The 22,529-nt window shown below is 30.1% G+C and overlaps 1 protein-coding gene across 1 annotated transcript; it reads left to right on the top strand.

The window, feature by feature from the left end:
• The first annotated feature begins 397 nt into the window (after positions 1 to 397).
• Positions 398 to 18,736, top strand: LOC107447397 (growth arrest-specific protein 2). The gene is made up of 6 exons (XM_016062306.3): positions 398 to 780; positions 4,925 to 5,049; positions 12,606 to 12,741; positions 14,589 to 15,187; positions 16,303 to 16,401; positions 18,486 to 18,736. The coding sequence occupies exons 1-6, from the start codon at positions 702 to 704 to the stop codon at positions 18,663 to 18,665; spliced, it is 1,218 nt and encodes a 405-aa protein (XP_015917792.1). The 5' UTR covers positions 398 to 701; the 3' UTR covers positions 18,666 to 18,736.
• The last annotated feature ends 3,793 nt before the right edge of the window (positions 18,737 to 22,529 follow it).

A 22,529-nucleotide genomic window follows, 5' to 3' on the forward strand; every position in this document is an offset into this window, starting at 1 on the left:
ATATCAGAAAGTCGTAAGCTTTGTGCAAGGGTTAATGACTTTCAAATATATAAAATATCCAGGAAAAAGATACCAGCTCGAACGAAATTGAATATACCCGAAGCTTGCATTCAGACTAATCTGTTGGAAAATTCCATAATCTTCTCAAAATTCTAAGCTTCGCGTGTGACCGTGAAAAGAGCCCCTTCCTTTACGCAATCACGACCATAGATATTATAAAAACAGAAGTGGAACAAAAGAGAAAGTTCCGACAACCGGTGTTCCATGAACAGCACTACTTTTGGACAAAGGTCAGTCTAGAGCCCAACCCCGCCCAACTCCCCCTCTGTGTCTTTCTTTGGTACAAGTAATATAACGCCGCTAATTTGAATTGCCGGAAACGCAAAAAACAATCTGTATCAGAACACTTTCATATCTCTCGTGTTGAGTTGTGTTTTAGTCCACGACATAACATCGGCCTAATTGCTGGTGCGTGTATCTATTAAATGGTTCAAAAGAAAAAATTGTGTGTTTTTTCAAGTGACAAGTTGAGTTGTTTCTTCGTCTCACCTTCAACTTTGATCTGTTTCTTGAAACAACTTGTTCAATTTTGCAATTGGAAAATGATTTAAATAAGTATCTGTTGGATTGATACCTAGTTGAAATTAGTCAGCGTCTCTGTCTCCAAAATTCTTTTTCGTTTTGGGGAATTTGGTTGAAGAATGATCAGTCATGGGAAAGATAAGGAATTGTTGAAGGCCCAAGTGAGATCTCTAGCGGCATGGGTCAACAACACGTTAGGTAGATATAATATTTTTTGCTTGATTTGTTAGAAAAAGTGCAATTAATTCCAATATAAATGAAACATGCTAAATTTAAGCTACCACAATAAATACAGTTCTAAAGTAAAACATGTAAACAAATGTTATTTACAATAACAAAAAAAGTTTAAATCAGGCATTTTCGTTCAAATATTTAAGCCAATGAAAAAAATTGAGATGAAATCTATTGTATAATAGTATAAAGGGGTGAACTATAACTTTTTTGTATGCAAACTTTTGTATGACAATGAAAATATGTAATTAGAATAACTCTGGTCTAACAAAAGTGTTTTTTTATTGGCAAACTTCTATCTGTTAAGTAAAAATATATCATGAGAATAAGTCTGGTCTAACAAGAGTGTTTGTTAATAAGCAAACTCTTATCTTTTAATAAAAATACATAAGGAGAATAACTTGGTCAGTCAAGAGTCTTTGCTTATGGGCAAACTCTTCTTTGTAAGTAAAATTATATAATGAGAATAACTCTGGTGTGCCAAAAGAGTTTGTTAGTAAGCAAACTTTGGTTTATTTCTTATTGTTTGTTGATACGCAGACTTTGGACTATTAAAAGGTGTTGATTAATTAAAAACTTCCGATTGTCGACAAGTATTCATTAATACGCAAACTGTAGTCTGCAAATAAATACATTTTAATTGATGAGCTAGAGCGCGTCGATGTGTGTTTTAGTTTGCAAATAATTGTTTGCTAATATCCAAACTCTGTTTTTCATTTTTCTTAAAAATGTGTGAAAGTTAGTTTCATGACTTTGCACAAGATGTGCAATGATTTTTTTATCCAATCACGGTCTTCAAAAAATATAAAAACAAATGTTTAAAGTTAGAAGGAAAAAATATATTTTAAAATATAATAATCTTGACACAAAAAGTGTTTAAATTTTCATTAAAATAGATTTGTGGCAAAAAACATTTTTCACAGCAGTTACTTGTAAGATGGACAAGATTACATAAATTATTTCGCTTATACTGCAATCATCAGACAATAAGAAAAAATAGTGAAGACACTATAAAAAATTCGGATCAAATTACGGTAAAAAAGAATTGGGAGCTTGAGTGCCTTTTTAGGGTAAAATTCATTTTTTACTATAAAATTTTAGGAAACAAAAGCATATCTCAACCCTACCTTAAATATAACGTACCGAAAATATACAGTAAATGTACCCTGAATATACCGTGTCCTGATATACCGTAAATTTCACCGTAATACCGTTTTGCCGATATACCGTATTTACTGTAAAATCATTCAATTACTGTAATTAAATTAATATTAATGTAAAAATTGCGGTTTTTTTTATTTATGAAATTTAATTATTTAATTAATTAATTATTATATTTATGAAATTTAAGGTAAAATCGATAACTCGGGTGCGGTACTCAAGGTGCGAATATTTTTTAACGGTATATTATATTGTGCATGTATAATATTATTCAGTGCATGTTCACAGAGTAGTTAAAATACGCATCCATTGTCTTAAATCTTCTTAATTTTGTTAAATTCTTCTTTCATTTCACTCCTTTAGTCTTTACTAGTGGATTTTTGAAGTGTTTTATTTTTCATGCTAGAAATCTAATTATTTGTTTGAAAGCTATGCATTATACAACAAATCTAATGTAACACATTTAAAAATAATGCGTACGAAATACAAATATGTTAATTAAAATATAATTCTAACTGCACCTAAATTAAAAAAAGTCATTTGCGGTTCATATCTCTTGCGGGGATCTTAATTTTTTTCTTTTTAAATTGGTCACAAATAAGGTTTCGAACAAATGTTACTTGAAATGATTTCAAAAATATATGTTTTCATACATTTTTAAATCATTATAACAAATATAAATAAAAAAAGTATTTAAAAATATCTGTTGCATTTACAAGAAGAAAATTTTACATTTTTATAAAATTAAAGTTTCTATGCAGCTCTTAAAATTTATTTCATATAAAGTTTGTTGTAAGCCTTACTTTTGACCAAAAAAATTTAAAAATTGAATATTTTCAAAACAATCACATTTGCTCAAGGGACAGTTTTGATTCCAGGACTTGCAATTAAGTAATATTTTGATTAATGTCTTTAAAAATTTCCAATATTTTCAAATAAAACTTCTGGTACATGTGGAGTTTTTAAAGTTTATTGTTCACTTAAAATTAATTAGGTTCTTAACATCAATAAATGAGATAAATGAGGTTCAATTTTAGAATTATGTAAGTCTAGTTGGAGACAAAAAATTCTGGTGATATCAGTATTGATTATTTGTATAGTGACAGTTTACCGTAAATTTTCAAATTTCTAAATTTTGGTTCATATTAGTAAAAAATACAAAACTGAAAAGTAGCTTTAACAGAATAAGTGATTGTGACTTTTATGCCATGCTCTAGGGTATCATGATAAAATTATCAAATTTTACCTCATTTACTTACTTTTATCATATATTATAAAACCCTATTTTATTGTTAATTTAACCAAAATCATTACTAAAGTATTTTGGTACAAATTACCGAGCTTTTGGTGTTCAAATAAATCCATAAACAATAATAATTATTACATATTCTGATATTTTTACCATATTTTTCTCTCAGTGCAATGTTCTCTCAGAAAAGAAATCTATTTGAAATGATTCATTTTTACCAATTTTAAGGGTTAAAATTGTACGCAGAACAAATCTTCGACTTGTATGTGTTTTTTTTTTAAATGTGTCTGAAAATTTTGTAATGTATTTATTTTATACGTTTTACTCTTTTAAAATATTAAGAAAATATTTTAATAGAGGATGTTTGGAATTAAAGACATATTCAGACGATGATCGCCCGAGATTTAAAACAACGTTAATTTGAAAGATAAATGAGCCATTCAAAGTTTCAAAATATAACAAAATCAGTGTTTGCAATTTTTTCAAAATACTTCTTTTTTGCCTATAAAACTGTAAGACTTGTAAAATAAATAAATGAAGGGGAAAGATGTGATTAATAATGTAAAAGAACTTAATGAATTAAACTTTTAAACAATATGCACATTTTTCTACAATCCCTACTTTTCTTTTTATTAACTTTTTACAACTCATTATCTTCAATTTCAACACCTGTCGCAAATATTTTTTTTCTTCTGCTATGTTATGACTAGATAAAAAATCAAAAAAAAAAAATTAGAGCAATATGAATAGCAGCACCAATAGTTCTTATGAATTTTTAACTCGAGACATTTTATTTTATTTTATAAACGGCGTTGAACAGCCGATCTGATTCCGAGTTTATACTATTACTAATATTCAACTCCGTCTCCGTAGCCCTGTAATTTCGAACATAACCCAGAAGACAAGGAAACTCCTTCACTAAACATAGGGACAAATCGGCATTCGTGGAAGACTTTTGGGTGCAAATAACCTACGTTTGCTTTACTTATAGAGAAAAACCGCGAAAACCACTCATTGTTATCCCGACGACAAAATGATTCTAACCCATAATCTATCTACCACTGAGGATATTTTAGGTCAACACTGTGGTCGGAGTGGGCCTGGTGCAGAATTCGTATCATACAACCATCGCTGGAATTCGAACCTGGGTGACCTCATTGGAAGGTGAACGCTCTATGGATCTAAACTCGGGACATTATAACTTTCTTCTTTACAAAAACAATTCTATCAATAAAATAACGCTCGCTCGCAATTTTTATTAAATGAATAATTAGAATATGTATTCAAACCTAGTACGGAAAAAGCAAATAACAGTTTCTTCTTCTAAAAACAACTCATACTGCACTTTTTTTCAAAAAGGAAGTTTTTGCCGATCCACAGTTTTCACAGGATATCGCTCCTCCAGAATTTTTGCATGTTCTTGCATCGACACTGAATAAAATCAAATTTTAAGCAACTACAAAAAAAAGTGATGGTAATTATATTATTATAAAAACGACATACTTAAAGAAAATTATTTGTTGTATTAAGTGCAGTTTTAAAAACTCACACGGTAAGAAAAACATAATACACAGAGGAAAATAATGTTAAATTTTTATATACAAATCAATAAAAGTTTGCGCTGCAAGTCCGGATATTTTATAACCCCACCTTGTGTAACGAAATATTTGAAAGTTTGATTTTATTTATTTATTTTTCCAGGGTCTACTCTTGTAAGTGCAGAAAACTTAATTCACAAACTTTCAACTGGAGTTATTTTATGCAAACTAGCAAAGTGTATCCAGAAGAAAGTTGACGAAGCAAGTGACTTCCCTGATAAATTGGAGGTAAATTTGGTATTCGAAACTTTCCTTGCAATCATAATGCATTATTTTTTATTCACTTTTCTTTATTTTACTTATAGAATTGTTTGTATTGTCACTGTTTATATTTTTAATATGCTTGTATATTTGTTATTTGTTGTTTAGCTTACGTTTTTAAACTTAAATGTAAAAGAGAAATGTTATGATGTTGTAAATTTAGTATTCGAAATTCTCCTTTCAATTTTAAAGCATTCAATTTTGTATTCATTTCTTTTTATTTCGCGTATCGAAATTATGTTGTTTGCTCACCTTCAAAAATATATTTTTAATAATTTCGTTACTCGTTTTTCAGCTTACGTTTTGCGTTTTAAAAATTCTCTTGCAATTTTATATACATATATTTTAATTCAAAGTATTATGATTGAATTTTATATAATATCTAACTTTTCTTCGTTTTTTTTAAACCTTTTATGTTTTAGCTTTCATTTCACGTAATTAAAGTGTAAAAAAAGAAATTGCATTACGGAAAATTTGGCGTTTACAAATTTTTTGTAATTTCAAATTATTCTCTTTTTTTTCATTATTTATTTTGTCTGCTATTTTTTGGTCTGTTGTATACATGCTTTCGTTCTTTAATTTTTTGCTTCTTTCCACCTGTTAGCTTACGTTTCTAAAATGCTTAAAATTTTGTGAATTTAAATATTACTTTGTGCTCATTAATATGCAGAGTTTATTGTTTCTTCACTTTTTACACGGATTTTAAGTGCATGCATCTCGGCCACTACAGAGACCACATAGTATATATAAATACATGAACTATGTTATACTTTTATTTACATTATATGCTTTTATTTTAGAATTTGTCAAGTAAATTATTCTTATATTTTACATTATTGAAGTCAGCCCAGGCGATACAAAAAATCTCGTTTTTTATTAAGTTTTTATTTTTTTATTTATTTTTCTTTCATTTTATTCTTTCATTTTTTTTCCTTCAGTAGATGCCCCCTCATCAATACATTTTAAACAAATCCAACAACGTCTAACGAGAGAATTCTGCTAGGACATTTTCTTCCTTTAGAAATAAAATATATTAATATATTTTCTCGATAAAGTCGGTAAAAGCAAAATACTAACCCTCCAAGTTATTCCCAATCTATGTGAGAAAAACAATGCAGCAAGCTCTTCCTTTTCTTAAGCTTTGATTGAATGAACCAAACGATCAATATATAGAATCAGTGGAATTTGGAACATCTTCGTTCATTATCTATCTTATTTCAATGCTTTTAAAAAGATTCATTATTACATTATTAATTAATCTAAGTGATTAATGAAAACTGCTTGGGTGTGGATAGTTTCCGCCTATGAAGAACTTTTTTCCCCTCCAAATCGGTGCATTTAGTCGTAATACTCTTTTTTTTTTCCTTTTCCCATAAAACTGACGATTTTATCCTTTTGTGTCGTAATTTATTTAAATTTTTGGCTATTAAGAAAGATATTCATTATGAAAAGTGTAATATTCATCGCTAGAATTGTTAAAATTAAATGACTTTTTTTTTGTTGAAACACATTAGAAGAGTCACGCCTAAATTTGTTCAGGAAAACAAATGAAATTTAGTTACATTTGATATAAATGTATGATATATCAATTTAGCAGAATATAGTATGTATTACTTCGAAATTTTTAAACATATTATCTTGACGGATTTTGTTTTCGTTTCAGTATAAAGACAATGCATTTGATTATTACAGAGTTTTAATTCAATCATGCAAATCGACAGCTATATTTCGAAAAAAGTATGGTTAAAACTCTCAGAATATGGTAAAATTACCGTGTTTCTGGCTCTATGAAAACACCAAAAGAACTCGGTATTTTTTACTACAGTGTTTTGATGTTAATAAAATCAAAAATAAAATATGGCTTTGTAATATGTGATAATATTTGGTAATTTTATCACGATATATTAGAGTATGGCATAAAAACAATTTATTTAGTAAAATTTACTTTTCAGTTTTGTATATTTTACTAAATGTGTGGTAATAAGAGTTATAGTTTTAAAAACCGGAATTTCGGTAAATTGGTAATAGTGAAAATTACTAAAATGGTTTAAGAACTGGATACTTCGTTTTTTATTACCAGAATAATGTTTTTCACAATGAATGTCATTACCATACTGTGCCAAAATTTCTTACTCCATATCTGATTAGCAAAATAAATAATGCAAAGTAGAAAAATCGTTCAAAAGCTTGCGAATTTTCCCTGATTCACTGAAATGGTTTTTTTTAATTAAGAGTGGGGTCAATTGTAACAGGGTACGATTGTAACAGAGCAAATATTTCGAGTGATTCGGTTCCTACGTGGCGCACAAGGTGTATTTAATAAATCTACATGTACACCCCTTCTGGCAACCATGTTTGTGTACTTTTGAAAGAGTTATATCACAAAAGATATTTTCACGCTACGTAAGTACTTTTTTTGGTGTTAGAATATTATATTGTAACATAGTAATTTTGTTTAAACAAATAAAAATTATTAACCGAATATGTAAGTGGACACCTTAATTAACATTTTAAGAAAAAAAAGATTAGTTTTGTTAATTAACAAGCATTGTTTTTAACAAATGAAGCTGAAATGGCGACTTGGGGACGATTGTAACAATAAGTAAAGGGACGACTGTAACAGCTGAAAATAAATAATCTTATGTTTACAAACCATTACTTAACTCTTTAAGAACCACCAATAGTTTCCTATATCATTTATATTATGTTGCATGTGCATTATTTTATTTGTCACCTTTCACAGCATAAATTAAAATTTTTAACCCCTTAAAGTTAAAAGTTTAACCCTTTAGGTCTCTGCTCATTATTATTTTTACTCCTAAAATATCACTACTATTTTGATCAATAAAAAAATATATCACAACTATGATAATATGTATAATTAACTATGTTTTAGTTGAATTTATGAACTGTTACAATTGACCCCGTAAGTGGGGACAATTGTAACAAGTGCGCGACTGTCAAAAATTGTTAATCACTAATATAGTAACATTTAAAATATGGTATTTATTTTTTTTCTAGTAGAGGATAGTCTACTTTACTCGTCTGTCAATTAATACTAATAATATATTGGATTTTTTGTTAGTTAAAAATAGTTAAGCAAAAAATGTTACAATTGACCCCACTCTCCCCTACCATTTGCTTACTGGAACACAGCAATGTAATAGAAAATAAGAATAATATTTTTAATTACACTGCATTACTAAAATTCTGAAGCAGACTACAACTTTAACAAAAGCGATTGCTTATTATAATTAACTTTATTCAATAAATGGACGCATTTTCGATTTAATTATGACAAATTTCGACAAAGTTATGATTAAGTATGATAATGAGCACTTTTCTATAGAATATTTCCCTCTGCCGTTTTTTTGCTTATAACTTACAAAACCTTTAATTATAATTTAGAATATTAACAAAACATTTTGAAATTTAATACAAAATTCAGTTAAAATTTATTTCGGAAATGTAGGAGCTCTGAAGTTAATCAGTTCAACCGTGATCAATTATTGGCTAAAGACACTAGCTATCATTGAAAAGGAACGATTCTTAGTGAAGACTTAAAGTTCGCCCAGCTTCAGATTCAGATTGGGTTCAGATTGAATAATACTGAGTTTTTCTCTTTATTATTATTCTTTTTATGAATGCAAAGAGAAGGTTATAGACGCACGGAAAAAGATTCCACTAATTTTCACATGGAAATAGAATCCTCTAATAAAATTACCGCAATGTTTGGTAATGACGTTTTCGGTTTAAAAAAAGTATGGAATTGTATTTAGTTAAGCCAAAATCCCCGTATTTAAACTATTATTCATTTGACTGTTTTTCTGCTCATAGTAACGGTTTACTGTAAATTCTAGTTTTCCAAATGATAGTTTTTATTACCGCATATTTAGTATAACTTACGAAACTAAAAAGTAAACTTTACCAAATAAATTGTTTTTAAGCTATACTCTAAGGTATCGTGATAAAATTACCAAATTTTATCCCATATTATAAAACCATACATTGTTTATTTTACCAAAATCATTACAGAGCTTTTAAGTGTTGCTATAGAGCCAGAAAAGCTGTAAATTTTACCATATTTTCATTGTAATATGCATGTAATCAGGATTTTAAAAAAAAAAAATACTTACAAGATTCAATGTTATAAAGATAAGCTGATAGAAAAATCTTAGGAATACATATAGCATTTGAACTTGTTGTAACCTTAACAAGGTATAAATTTAGTTACATTATTTTGCTTCATAAGCTTTATTACACGCAACTCTGGTCCAACTTGAATAGAAATATAGTTTAGTTAACCACGTTATTAAGGCTGCAACAAATTTGGACCCTATTTTTATTCAATTTACCAATGTTATAGTTCAGCGTTTAACCAAATTTCCTAGAAGTATAAACATAGAAAAAAATTGATGCAAAAGTGAAATAAAAAAACACCAAACATTTTGTTGACTTCTTAAAATAATGAAATATTATGATTTTGTAGTCTTAAAGAAGCAATATTTACGGGACTATTACTTCACAATAGCAAGGTTAAAGGAACATGAATGGAGATTAAAAAAAGAAAAAAGCTTAATTGTTTTCTTTCAAATGAAATAAAATGATGTTTTCTAAAGTGGACTGCATCAACGAATACCCGTACTCATTAAGAATCCAGCTTTTGTTACTTTTGTTAAGAATTTAAATGTATTTCTGAAGAATGCAACAATGACAGAGCATAAATGCTTACTGAAAAGGACAGAGCATTTTTTTCTAACTTTTTCATTACGTTTAATCCCAAAATAAATGTCCGTAAAGAATTCAATTTATGACAAAAATTCATTTTCTAACGACCTTCAGGACTTTTAAACAATCACAAAAAATTAACGAATCTTAAATACTTTTATAACCGTGACTTTTTTTTTATGTTTCTTCAAATTTTCCGCTTTTAAGTTTATAAGAACGCGATGTTTGTATGCTTTCAATTGAAAGAATTCGAAAAATGTTTGTTAAGATGAAGAAATTCTTTTGTTATATAAAACGGAGTTTTCTATGTTTTTTCAAGTTTTAATTCATTCGGAAAAATAACTGTCTGAATATATTAAATTAAATAGTTATTAAGTAAACCATTAGCCCATTCCTAATCTCACGCTGCTTAAATTAACTCATTTAATGATGTTTTTATGCTTGTTTGCAATATAATCTTTGTTTTCAGTTCGAAACAAAAAATTTTTAAACATATATTTACCCTTTCACGTTAAATTGACAATATAAATAACTTAGTCAGCATACCATCATATTAGATCTTCATAACGTTTTTTACTTTTCTCCAACTGCATTACTTCTTAAAAAAATAGAGTCATTATGAATAAAGTTTCTTCACTTCGAAGTATTTTAAAGAAATCACATAACTGTTATAACTGCCCCCAGTGATGGTTAATTAATTGTTGTAATTGGTACTACTACTGGTATGGTGGTAATATTACTAGTTGTATAATAATAATAATAGGTTTCAAATATTTTAGTATAAGAGCTTAATATAGTAATTAGCTCTTATAGACCTCCTGAAACTAAATAGAATAGAAAATAATTTCTTAATACAGTGGTATCTATGTGTTAATTAATGACTTAAAACTAAATTTTTGCTTTTAAACAGTATACACTGTTTAAAAGCTAACAATCGTGAAACAAAGTATTTAGTAATAAGTATGCATACACATATTAAACATGCAATTATTTATTGCAGTCGCTGCACAGTCGATGTAGATTGGATGAGTGACTATCATTACACTTTGTTGACATCTAGTTGTTGGAATCTTTGAGCCCAACCTGAAGACCAAAAGAGTTTTTGGGCGCACCATTAATATGAACACTTCTTTTGAGAACTGTTATCTAAATGAAACTAGCCAGAACTTGGACTGCTGTCCGCACTTCCTTAGAAAGAATGAAGATAAAAATCACTGTATTCTTTCTTACATCGAGGGAACTCTAACCCATACACTTCCTTGCCGTAGTGTCCACAGTTCTAATGCACAGTATCATTTCGCCCATTGAGTATATTTTGCATTAGCACTGTGGTCAGTTCGAGTTTAAAGCAAGATGAATTATTCATTTATTGCCAGGGTTTATACTTGGTTCGCCTCAATCCACTAATCCATTTCGATTTATATATATTATTGAAATGAATAGCAAGTTTATCTAAGAAGTAGAAGTATACGCAAAGTATCGGTCACCTACTGAGGATATTTTAGCATTATCGTCAGTTCGAGTTTAAAGCTAGACGAATAATCCGTTCATTGCCAATGTATTATACTTGGTTCGCTTCAATGGAAACTACGAATCCCTCCTAATTCATATATATTATTAAAATTAATAAAAAATTGATATATTATTATTTTCTCGTCGATATCTGATCGATTTGTGTATTATATGCCTAATTCACGCTGATTATGGTGATCCTATGGTGATTACAAAGATGTTCCTAAATGTAATCATGATTTCCAGATTTAAGTCTTATTAATATCAATTAACGGTTGGACAGTTTTGCTTTTTCCTTACCATGTAAAAATACAATTAATTAGTGTGTATAGTTTTGAACACACAGATGACAGTTCGGATTGTAATGATAAACCTAAATTCTGGGTTAAATTCTCAATGTTATCAGGATAACCATTGAGAAATTTTTATGTTTTAATTTTCTATTTAACGCACTGGCGAGTTTCACTCTAAAAGTTCTAATCTTAAATCCGTTTATGGCTAAACTTGACTGTACTTACCTACTGCCTGATTTTTGTAAAAATTATTTATTTATTTATTTTGCCTACTCCTCCTGGTTAAAAATTTTGAAACTTAGGCAGTTCACCTTTATGAATGCAAATTTGATACATAAGTTGTTAAAGGCAGTTTATAATCGATATAAATTCAGCAGAATGTTTATATGCGAGTACGGATGTATATACCTTATACAAGTCTGCAATTTTGAATCGATTCGCACCAAACCTTGGTGTAAATAAGCTCAATAACACGGCAGTCCTAACTGTTTACTTTAGAATTCTTTCTGAATACCGGTTCATGTGCTTCGTTTTTATTCTTACTGAATCTTCGAAATTGAATTAAAGTTTTTGTTACTGTATAATAATTTTTTCAAAATATAATTTTTTCAAAATATAAACCTTGTCATCTTCTATTGTAAATAAGTATTTATATTTAGAAAACACTAATTTTAATTTTTTTTCTTGTTCTTTTTCTTTTTAACATAAAATTTCTTTTCCTAGCAAAATATATCATGTTTAGAATATTATACTTTCATATATGTAAGAAAAAAATATAAAAACTGAATATCATTAAATAAATTAAAGTGATAAATGTTCCACAAACGAAACATATCTTACAGCTATAAAGAATTCTCACTTTAGAATAAAACTTTGGATATCACTATTATTATTTAGATCTCTTATGGGAAAACTGCCATTTTATTCTAATGTCCAGGCTGATCGTATTTCCTTTAATTTAAGTTTAGATAATAATATTTTTCTCTTTAGTGTCATATGCATCTGAAGTATTGGGAGCGAGCCAAGAAAGAAACTTTTTTTGCCAGAGACAATGCCGAGATGTTTATCCGATGGTGCAAAAGTTTTGGAGTCAGAGACGCTGTTCTCTTTGAATCAGACGGACTTGGTGAGATTAATTTATTTTCCTTCAATCCCCTTCTTTTTTTTCAATCTTTTTTTACTTATTTCGTTCTTCAAGAAATGTTGCCACGTTAAATGTGAACCTGGAAATGATGTCAGTGTAGGCAGCTTTAGCTTTATTTTATTTTAGAAGCTGTCAAAGAAAAGGCATTCGTCTATTTCTGGGAAAGAGAGTTCTTGAAAAAGATATAATTCACCCAAAAGTTCGATTAAATTAGTCCATGAATTTTATCAGTTATTGCAGGAGTAAAATTACTTAATTATGTTATTAAAAATTGCATGAATTTTAATAAGAAAATTGATTAAGATTACGACAGTTGATTATGAAAAGGCATTTGTCACTATTTCTGGGTAAGTGTGAAAAAAGATAGAATCCTCTGAAAAAAACCGAAATAGATATAATTCTCTGAGTAGTTCGATTAGACTATTTGGTTAACTATATTACTTTTAACAGTAATTAGTTGCTCTAAAATTATTTGCTTATAAAATTACAAAAATAAATATATTTTTAATATTAAAATTGCCTGAGATTAGAACAATTGATTCACAAAAGGCATTCGTTTATTTCCAGGAGAGTGGGTTTCTGAAAAAGATATAATTCGCCGAGTAGTTCGATAGATTACTTAGTAAATTACATTAGTTTTCACAGATGTAAATATATTTATTTATAACAATCTATAAGTAAATTATATTTTAGTTATGGAAACTAATTAATATTGCGACAATTGATTAAGAAAAAGCATTCGCCTGCTTTTAGGGTAGAGAGTTAATGAAAAGGGTATAATTCACCGAGTAGTCCATCTAGATTTCTGGGTGTTAAATTCTAATCCAAGATTTGAAATGATAAGTAATGAGCAGTACGTTTACCCATTACCCTAACCGAATTCACAACACTTTAAATTGTTTGTGTTAATTTCCCCTTTTCTAAATCTTATATACACACTGGCCAATGAATTGGAGACCTCAAATTAATATTTTATTGAACAACCATCTGTACAGATAACACACAGTATTAGTGAGGACATCGGTTTTAGAAGCTGAAACCTGAGAATCTGAAAACTTAAGAACTTGAGAATACCATTTATTGGCTGCGCAGACTTGAAGATCCCTTCACCTAGATAGAAGAGGAGATTACTAACAGATGTGCCCTTCCAACAAGCAACAAATATTTTTCGATTTGATTAAGATCCGGGCTTTGCAGAACAACCAGGGAAGGGGTTAGATTGATATTCATTGAAACAATTTTGAATGTTTTTGGCAGAGGAATAAGTACATTACAATCCAGAAAAAAATCCCCCATCTGAGTGAAAATGTAACATACAAGGACTCACTTGATATGTTAATATTATTAGATATAGTCAGGCTTTTTGTTTACTCACAAGAAACTTCAGAGAGCCACATCCATACCAGCAGAAAACTCTACATTTCCTCTTTTAATTATATTTATAAGCCACCATTTTAAATGTAAGGAAGCAAAATATAGTAAAATAATTTAAATTACTCAAAATATTTACTCTAATATTTTAAATTACATGAAGTATTACAAAAAATGTAAGTGCCTTTGAAAACAATAACAAAAATGTAGGTCTTGTAAATTGATATCGGGACTTATATTTAATTAAACTTAATATACGTTTAAATTTTTATGACAAAAAATGTAAGTGCCTTTGAAAACAATAACAAAAATGTGGGCCTTGTAAATTTATATCGGGACTTATATTTAATTAAACTTTATATGTTTAAATTTTTATGAAATACTACATCAGAAATGGTGTTTATAAAATATTCCGCTTTTATACGCAACTATTATTTAAAACAATGTTGATTTTATAGTTCTGCAAAGACAACCTCGAAACGTAGTTTTATGTCTTCTGGAATTGGCGAGCTTGGCTTCCAAGTACGGGGTCCTCCTTCCTCCACCAATTCAGCTTACGAAACAGTCTGCCAAAATTATTCAGGATGAGATGTCAGATTGCTCTGATGAAGACATCTACTTCACTTCCTCCATACCTTCACCAACAAAGTTCCAGCGAGTGGATTCAGGATGTTCCAGTGGACTAAGAAGTCCCTCGCCCATATCCACCTATTCCAAAACTTCATCTCCAATCTCTTCCATGAAACGAAGTGGCATCCCCCTACGCAAGACAGACAAGAACGTATTCGTCACCATCAACACTCGCTATTGCAATCGCCTTCCGGAGAGCACAAGTGAAACCAGACAGTTTTCGTCACGGACTTCGTCTCCAGTGATGAGACGAAGTGCCTCGTTGGCGAGAACTGATACCATCAGCAGTCGAATGAGAACAAGTTGCACATTGAATCGTAGTTCTTCATCTCTTGCATCGTCTAAGAGTTTGCAAGAGAAAATTGTAAAGAAATTTTTTGATGAACATTTGTCGGAAAGAGAAAAGATATCGATTTTGGACAAAAGGGTAATTAAATACTAATGATAATTTTTTTTTTGCTCAACTCATATTGAAATGCTAAATTATGCATAAACTAAACTAAACTCAGTGGTGTGACAGCCCACAGAGGGTCAAGGCTTACTGTGCCCATGGCAGTTTTCTTGACCTTGGGCTCTGGGGTAAAGGAGCAGATGTCCCGGTTTGGTGGTCAGCCGAACGCGAAACCCCCGGTGCTTAGTTCCCAAGCATGCTTGGTACTCATTTATCTACCCTTTGAACGGATGAAAGGCTGAGTCAACCTTGCCCGGCCCGAAGATCGAACCCAGGACCTATGGCACGGGAGCGCGAAGGTCTACCACTCAGCCACCGGGCGTCAAATTTTGAGCATATTGCTGGTAAAAAGCATGTATTTGCCCAATTAAAAAATTAATTTAAGATCTGTATTGTCAAATAAAAACGAAAAAAATTCACTAACTTTTATGTGCCGAAGTGTTCACACAAGCAAGCGTTATTTCACATAAGATTAATATTCAGACAGCAATTAACGATCTATCTCCCGGGCCGTGGTGGCTCAGAGGATTGAGCACTCACGTCCTTACGAGATGACCTTGGTTCGAATCCTAGCGCTGGCAGGTTGAGACGCACCCACAGTAGTGCTGTTGTAAAATATCCTCAGTGGAAGATCGATCATGGATTAAAATCCCCTTGCCATAGCGCTGACCGGGGTAGGGTTTCGTGGTTTTCCTTTCCATGTAACGCAAATGCGGGTTAGTTACGTAAACAAATCCTTCGCAAAGGATTGTTTGTCCCAATGCTTGATCGAAGAGTTCCCTTGTCTTCTGGGTTGGGTTTAAAATTACAAGATTACGGAGTTGGAAACTGATAGTCATAAACTCAGAATTGGGTCAGCTGTTCAACTCCGGTTATGAAGTAAAACAAAACATGCACATGCCTGAATGTTTCCTTAATCCTAAGGGTTTCATTACCAAGGTCATTGGGCTATTTGGACGAGACTATTAGGACAATTAGAACAGATGTGCTAGCCTTCATGCTTACATTCAGACCTATTATTTACAGCAAATCTATGGAATATTATTAAAAATAAACGATATTTTGTAGTTATAATCAATTGTTTTTTTTAGATAATGGAAGTTGCTCGTCAGTACCATAAAGAAGAAAGCAAGATTCGTCGATTATCTGAAGGCCGTTATAGTATCAGTGGAAAAAACGTGCATCTAAGGGTAACAATTTTAAATTCCAGATTTCAACTATTTTTAAAAATTTGAAAATTTCAAATTCTTGGATTTTGATTTTAAAATAATCATTACAAATTACACACAGAAATGAAGATGCTTCCTTAAGACCATATATATTTCTTGCATTCTTCTCAAAAACAAAGAAAAAGAAGTATAGATATTGAGGATCGTGAATCAGCATAAAAGTAAGGTAAAATCAAAAGTACCATCAAGATGTGACAAAACACAACTGGAGAAGGCGGCTGAAAGGATTATCAAAACTTATCTGATTGCCGGTTGAAATTTCTAGCTATCGTCTTCCAACTTCTGATTGGTCAAAAAATCATAAACAAGGTTTGGTGTCTCGTGCACTCAGAATCTAGAAAAAGTTTTTTTCAGATGTTGGCTAATACTAGTTTATAACTTAATATAAATATTTTACTTACCTCGGATCAAATTTGAATACCTAGGAACAACTATCACTAACAAAAATGATATGAATATTAAAATGGATCTATGGTTGATGCTAGCAAACAGATGCTACTCCGGTTTAAAAAACCAACTAAGATCACGACTCATAAACGATGGAACAAAAATTAGTATGTATAAAACACTAATCCTACCACTATTTCTCTGTGGCAGCAAAAGCTGTGCACTGAGCAAACATATCAAAAATAGGCTGCTAATTTTTAAAAGCAAAATACTACTCGAAAGTGTCGGTACTGTCCAAGTAAATAATATTTTGCGAATTCTCCACATCCATGGTATTTATAATGTTGTTGTTGTAGCTCATTTACGTCGCACTAGAGCTGCGCAATGGGCTATTGGCGACGGTCTGGGAAACATCCCTGAGGATGATCCGAAGACATGCCATCACGATTTTGATCCTCTGCAGAGGGGATGACACCCCTGCTTCGGTAGCCCAACGACGTGCACGCGAAGTCGAGCACTTTACGGTAGAACAGTTTAACGAGGACCAATACCGCCTACCCTCGGTCTCTACGCAGGCTGATCCAAGTGGTCACCCACCCGCACACTGACCGCAGTCAGTGATGCTTGACTTCGGTGATCTGCTGGTAACCGTGTCTGAACGATCAGTCCACTGCGAGACTATTTATAATGGATACAGGCATCCAGATATAATAAAAGTCATCAAACCAAACTGGAAAAGGTATCTTTGGCACTTATTTTACTGAGAAAACCACAGTCTCACAAAGATATTGACCTTCAACAAGCTAGGTAGTAGTAGAAAACGGGGAAGACCCCGATGGCTTGATGATATTAAAAGGGATCTAAAAGTATTAAAAGTAACTAATTTTAACAACAACAAAAAAACAAGCATCTGGCAGACTCTGTTGGAAAAAAATTGATAAGACTGCCCTGGTCTGCTCAGGACTGTAGTGTTAAAAGATTATTTATAATAAGGAAATCTCGTTTTCTTTGGTCGTTGTTATTTAATATTAAAGTATATACATTTTTATTTCGCTTTCGACAAGGTTTAAGAAAATATACGACATAGGCAGTCTTTGCGGAACACTCTATGTTAAATTTTTATCTATACGTTGATTTTTATACTTGATTGCGCACAAAAAAATACCTTGATAGCTTTTCATTTAATGAATCGTAGTTTCTTGTAATAATAACGTGCTATCTTATGGTTTTATAAACTAACCCTAACTATGCTATTTTTGATGAAGTTAATCTTTTAAGTTGCGAAATCTCAAGCAAAAAATTTACTTTTTTCGAAAAAACATATTTTCTTACGTATGCGGTTACTTGAACCGCAAAACATGGACATGGTCAAAATCTGGAAAACATGGTTCCAAAAATTTATGTAGGATAGAAATCAAAAATTAAAGTTCCTTAGTGTTAATTTCAATTCTCGTTTATTTTCGTCTATTTCAAGAATTCATAGCTTAAAAAAAATTGTAAAGAATTTTAGACGATTAAATTTTAATCATTCGAATTTAATGCTGTTTACATTCTTTTTGCATTAAAAAAAAATCCTCTAATGGCTTTAAATTATTTTTCAGTGTTAGAGTTTACTATTTTAGTTTTGGCATGCTATTTATAAAACAATTTTATTCCAGATTGTTCGAGGCAATAATGTCGTTGTACGCCTGGGAGGAGGATGGGATACTTTGGAACATTTCCTTTCGAATCTAGATTTCGACAAAGCTCCATGTGATATTTGTTCACGCACAAGGACTTACGATGGGAAGAAGAGAGTAACATGCATTAAAAGAACCTATCCTGTAGCCACACTCTAATATTTTCTTTTAATTATTATAACACAGAATATTAAACACTTGAATGCATTAAATAAAGCTCTTACCGGATATTCAGTTCTAAAATATTTTTTGAATAAATTCACAACAAATAAAACATGATGTATAATTACAATTTTCAAAAGTAAATTTTTCCTTTTCATTAACATACGAGTTTCATTAATTGATAACAGATGCTTCAGGATCATTCAATTTTCATTTCATGCTCTCTCCCTTTCTCTCTCTCTCTCTCTCTCTCTCTCTCTCTCTCTCTCTTTCTCTCTCCCTCTCTCTCTCACACATTTTACTTTTAGAGATAGATCCCTAATTTTTGACGAGTCATCAATTCTCTATCTGTGTTGCGTTGGTTTTAACATTTATTTTGTCACAAAATAACGTGGTTTTTCCGAAATGCGTAATCTCAAATGCATAAGAATGTTGCTTCCTCACTTTTGCGTAATGTAAGTGCATTCTCTGGATTCTCCAACATTTTTATAGGTAGGCTCAATAAGTGGAACCAAAGTAAGAAAATTAAACTTCGCAAGGATGGCATCACTGAATTGATAGCTCTTGAAGAAAATAAATACAAGGTGCAAAATAAAACTTTTAATCCATAGGCGGCATCAATTTTTACTCTTAAAACTATTGTCACAAACCATTCTTCAGTCGCATTAATATTTCTGATGAAATATGCCTGATAACATAAAAAACAAAACTGTTGTTAATTAAAGAAGGGCAATGGTAATAATAAAATTCTAAATCATTACTTACATCTATACTTTTTTACTCTGTTTAATTTTTTTAATTGTTTGAATTGCTAAGCTAGATTGGCAATTTTTTTCGTTTTCAACACAAGCAAATCCAGCTACCGAAAGCGAATATCCTTTAACCCCTCAACGATCTTATTATTTTCAAGGAAATGGTCCCTATTTTTTTATTCAAGAAAATTATATAAAAAAAGGTGCTAGTAAAATCGATATATTCATTGTTAATTTTTGGATTTCTTTTTTTTAACCTGAAATTTAAAACATATATGTCCATGTGACTCTGACTCCATAATGTATGCAATATTAAAAAATATTTCATCACCGAAAACAAACGACGTTTATTTACTAAGAGCATAAGTAATTGAGCAAAGAGTACAAAATGCATATCACAAATACATATGATTGAATAGTGCTGACATCTAGTTTCAAATAAACTAACTATCTTCAGTTAGATTAAAATTAGATTGATGCAGCAATCTAGCCTGAAAAATAATAATAAAAAAATTCCAGGCATGAGAGATGGATATATTAAAGTTTTGTGCTGCCTTACTTTTGAATGCTTTATATCGGAAACGAAGGAAGTCGGAAGTAAAAGCACACCCCGTTAATTTGACGGGACCGAGAGGAAAAGGATTAAAACAAATGTTAAGATTCTGACTCTTCTAATATCCGATTTTTCACAATATAAAACAATAAATAAGAGGCTCAATACTGTGTGCACTATGCTTGTCAACTTCCGGCATTGCTGTCTTTATCTTTTGGAACGTTTCATTATAAGAACTCGGTTAGCTCTTTCAGTTTTTATACTAATGTATCTCAGTTTAGTAATGTATGAATAGTGGTACACTTTTTAAAATTAAATTCTTCGGAGAGCTGTAAAAAACTTTTTACCGTAATGAGCATTAAATACATTATTAAGTACATTAATATATCAGATACCTAATGCAAGAATACCATTATTACCTATTGCCACAATTAATAAAGAATCGCTGGTATCAATAAAAGTTTGGTAAATTTTTATTGATTTCCCAAAACTGAATTTTGCTTACATTTTTTTCACATGATTCAAACAAAACCACTAAAAAAGGTTAAAAAATGGAGAAAAAAACGTTAAAGCAAAAATTGTGATATAAAATTTATTAAAATGTGAGCAACTGGGCAATACAGGTAACAGGTAAAACGCGAGTTATTCTGAAAATTTGCATTAATAATTGTAAATTTGGGAAAAATTAAATGATACAATAAATCATCCTAACCTAAAAAAGGATGACTAGAATCTTAATTTATGGTAATAATAATTTGAAAGAAATATGGATGTGGAAAGAGACATTTTTTTCCCCTTACCTTGCTCACTCACTTGATATTTTAATTTTCACTACTTTGCTGCCAACTCGAAAACTGACTTTGACACAATAACATACATTTGCATTAGTGTTAACTGAATTTTACAATATTTTTATGGAAAGGACAATTTTTATTTGTTTACTAAAATTATTTACTCAGCCTATTATCTCTCTAATAAAATTTTAAATTTTATCTTCCTTTCATACATACGCATTCGCCAGTTGGAGTTTGTATTTTTAATAATCTTCCTTTTTTAAAAGAATTTGTGAACGTTTACACTAGGAGCAAATTATTATAAAATTGCTTATTTAATTATTTGTTAATTAAATTGAACTAATTTTAACCTCCTAAAGTAATTTTTTAAACTCGTAGCAATTCGTAATTATTTTGCATAATATTTAGCTATAAGACTAATATAAGACTAATTTATAATTAAGGTCTGAACAACATTATAGCTACAAAAATTCAATTTTAATGATAATAATAAGAAAAAAAAGTTATAAATATTTAGTAGGTAAAATATCAATTAACTGACTTACTTAACACATTTGGTTAATCACGACACTCAAACAAAACGAAAAATAAAAGATCTCTCCTACACAATCGCGACCGCCATCTATCCGCAAGCGCAATCAATAATTCTAATCTTAGGGGCACATCTTTTGATTGCCAGATAGTACACTAACTTTGTGCAGTCATCTGTCCACTTAAGTCTATTATTAGTTAATTAAAAATTCAAATCAAATCTGACAATTAAAATATATAATAACATACATACAGCCTAATATTATTAAAAATTAAAATCTGGAGTTGCAATTAAAACACTAGAAGGCCTTGCTCTTTATTTTCCACTTTTAACAATCAAGTTTATTGCTTCCGTAGGTTACAAAGATTTAATAGTGTAAGATCATTTAGCAAGTCAACAAAAATTTACAGACAAATTTTTATTGATGCATAACAGAAATTTTATAGCTGCCAGCATCAGTCTTATGTTCACACTAATCTCCTCTCATTTGTTTTTTAACTTTACCCGCACTTGCGTAAAGAAAAGCATTTTTAATTGAATGTATTTTCTGTACTTAATGTTAAGTATTTCATTAGAAACTTCTACGCGATTGAAAACCAACTAGGGACAATTTCAATGAATCTAGTTACTGTTTGTGCCATAGCCTTCGTATAACATATTAAAAAAGTCGTATATTTAAAATATAATTTCACAATAACTATTTGAACAATGCCGTTCAAATTTTTTATTTTATCATGCAAAACTACAATGAATAAAAAATTTATGAAGTAAAATGTTGTCAAAAATCTTGCAATCTTCTTGCAATTCAAAGCATTTTCAACTACTATTAATTAAAAAAATAATTAATAATTTATTTTTATTTTTTTGCATGGGATTATCTTTGGATAAACGACTTTTATAGTTGTGAACAAAAAATTTTGGACAAACGTTTACATAAGTAGTCAGAGAAGTTATGAGATTAAATAAAATGGGTTTTTATACTTAAAAATCGTTCTTATTATTTTTTACAAAATGAAAAAAAGAAAAGAAAACTGAGAAGAAAAATATGAAAGTGACTTCTTCAGTGCTGCCATCTAAAAGCCTTTTATAACACTGAAAGAAATGCCTTCATTTTGATCGAAAAATTCTTGGCAAGGGAAAAATTATTTAAATTTTATTAAAGTAATGAAAACAATTCTGTTAGAAAGTTCAATACCAAAAACTGAACAAGAGAGAAAAATTAATTATATA

This window comes from Parasteatoda tepidariorum, chromosome 5 (genome assembly GCF_043381705.1).
Source record: "Parasteatoda tepidariorum isolate YZ-2023 chromosome 5, CAS_Ptep_4.0, whole genome shotgun sequence".
Classification (NCBI taxonomy): domain Eukaryota; kingdom Metazoa; phylum Arthropoda; class Arachnida; order Araneae; family Theridiidae; genus Parasteatoda; species Parasteatoda tepidariorum.

Coding starts and splice junctions, on each gene's coding strand:
- LOC107447397 (XM_016062306.3), top strand. CDS start 702: ATGATCAGTCATGGGAAAGATAAGGAATTGTTGAAGGCCCAAGTGAGA. Junction 15,188..16,302: donor TATCGATTTTGGACAAAAGG/GTAATTAAATAC, acceptor TGTTTTTTTTAG/ATAATGGAAGTTGCTCGTCA. Junction 16,402..18,485: donor GAAAAAACGTGCATCTAAGG/GTAACAATTTTA, acceptor ATTTTATTCCAG/ATTGTTCGAGGCAATAATGT.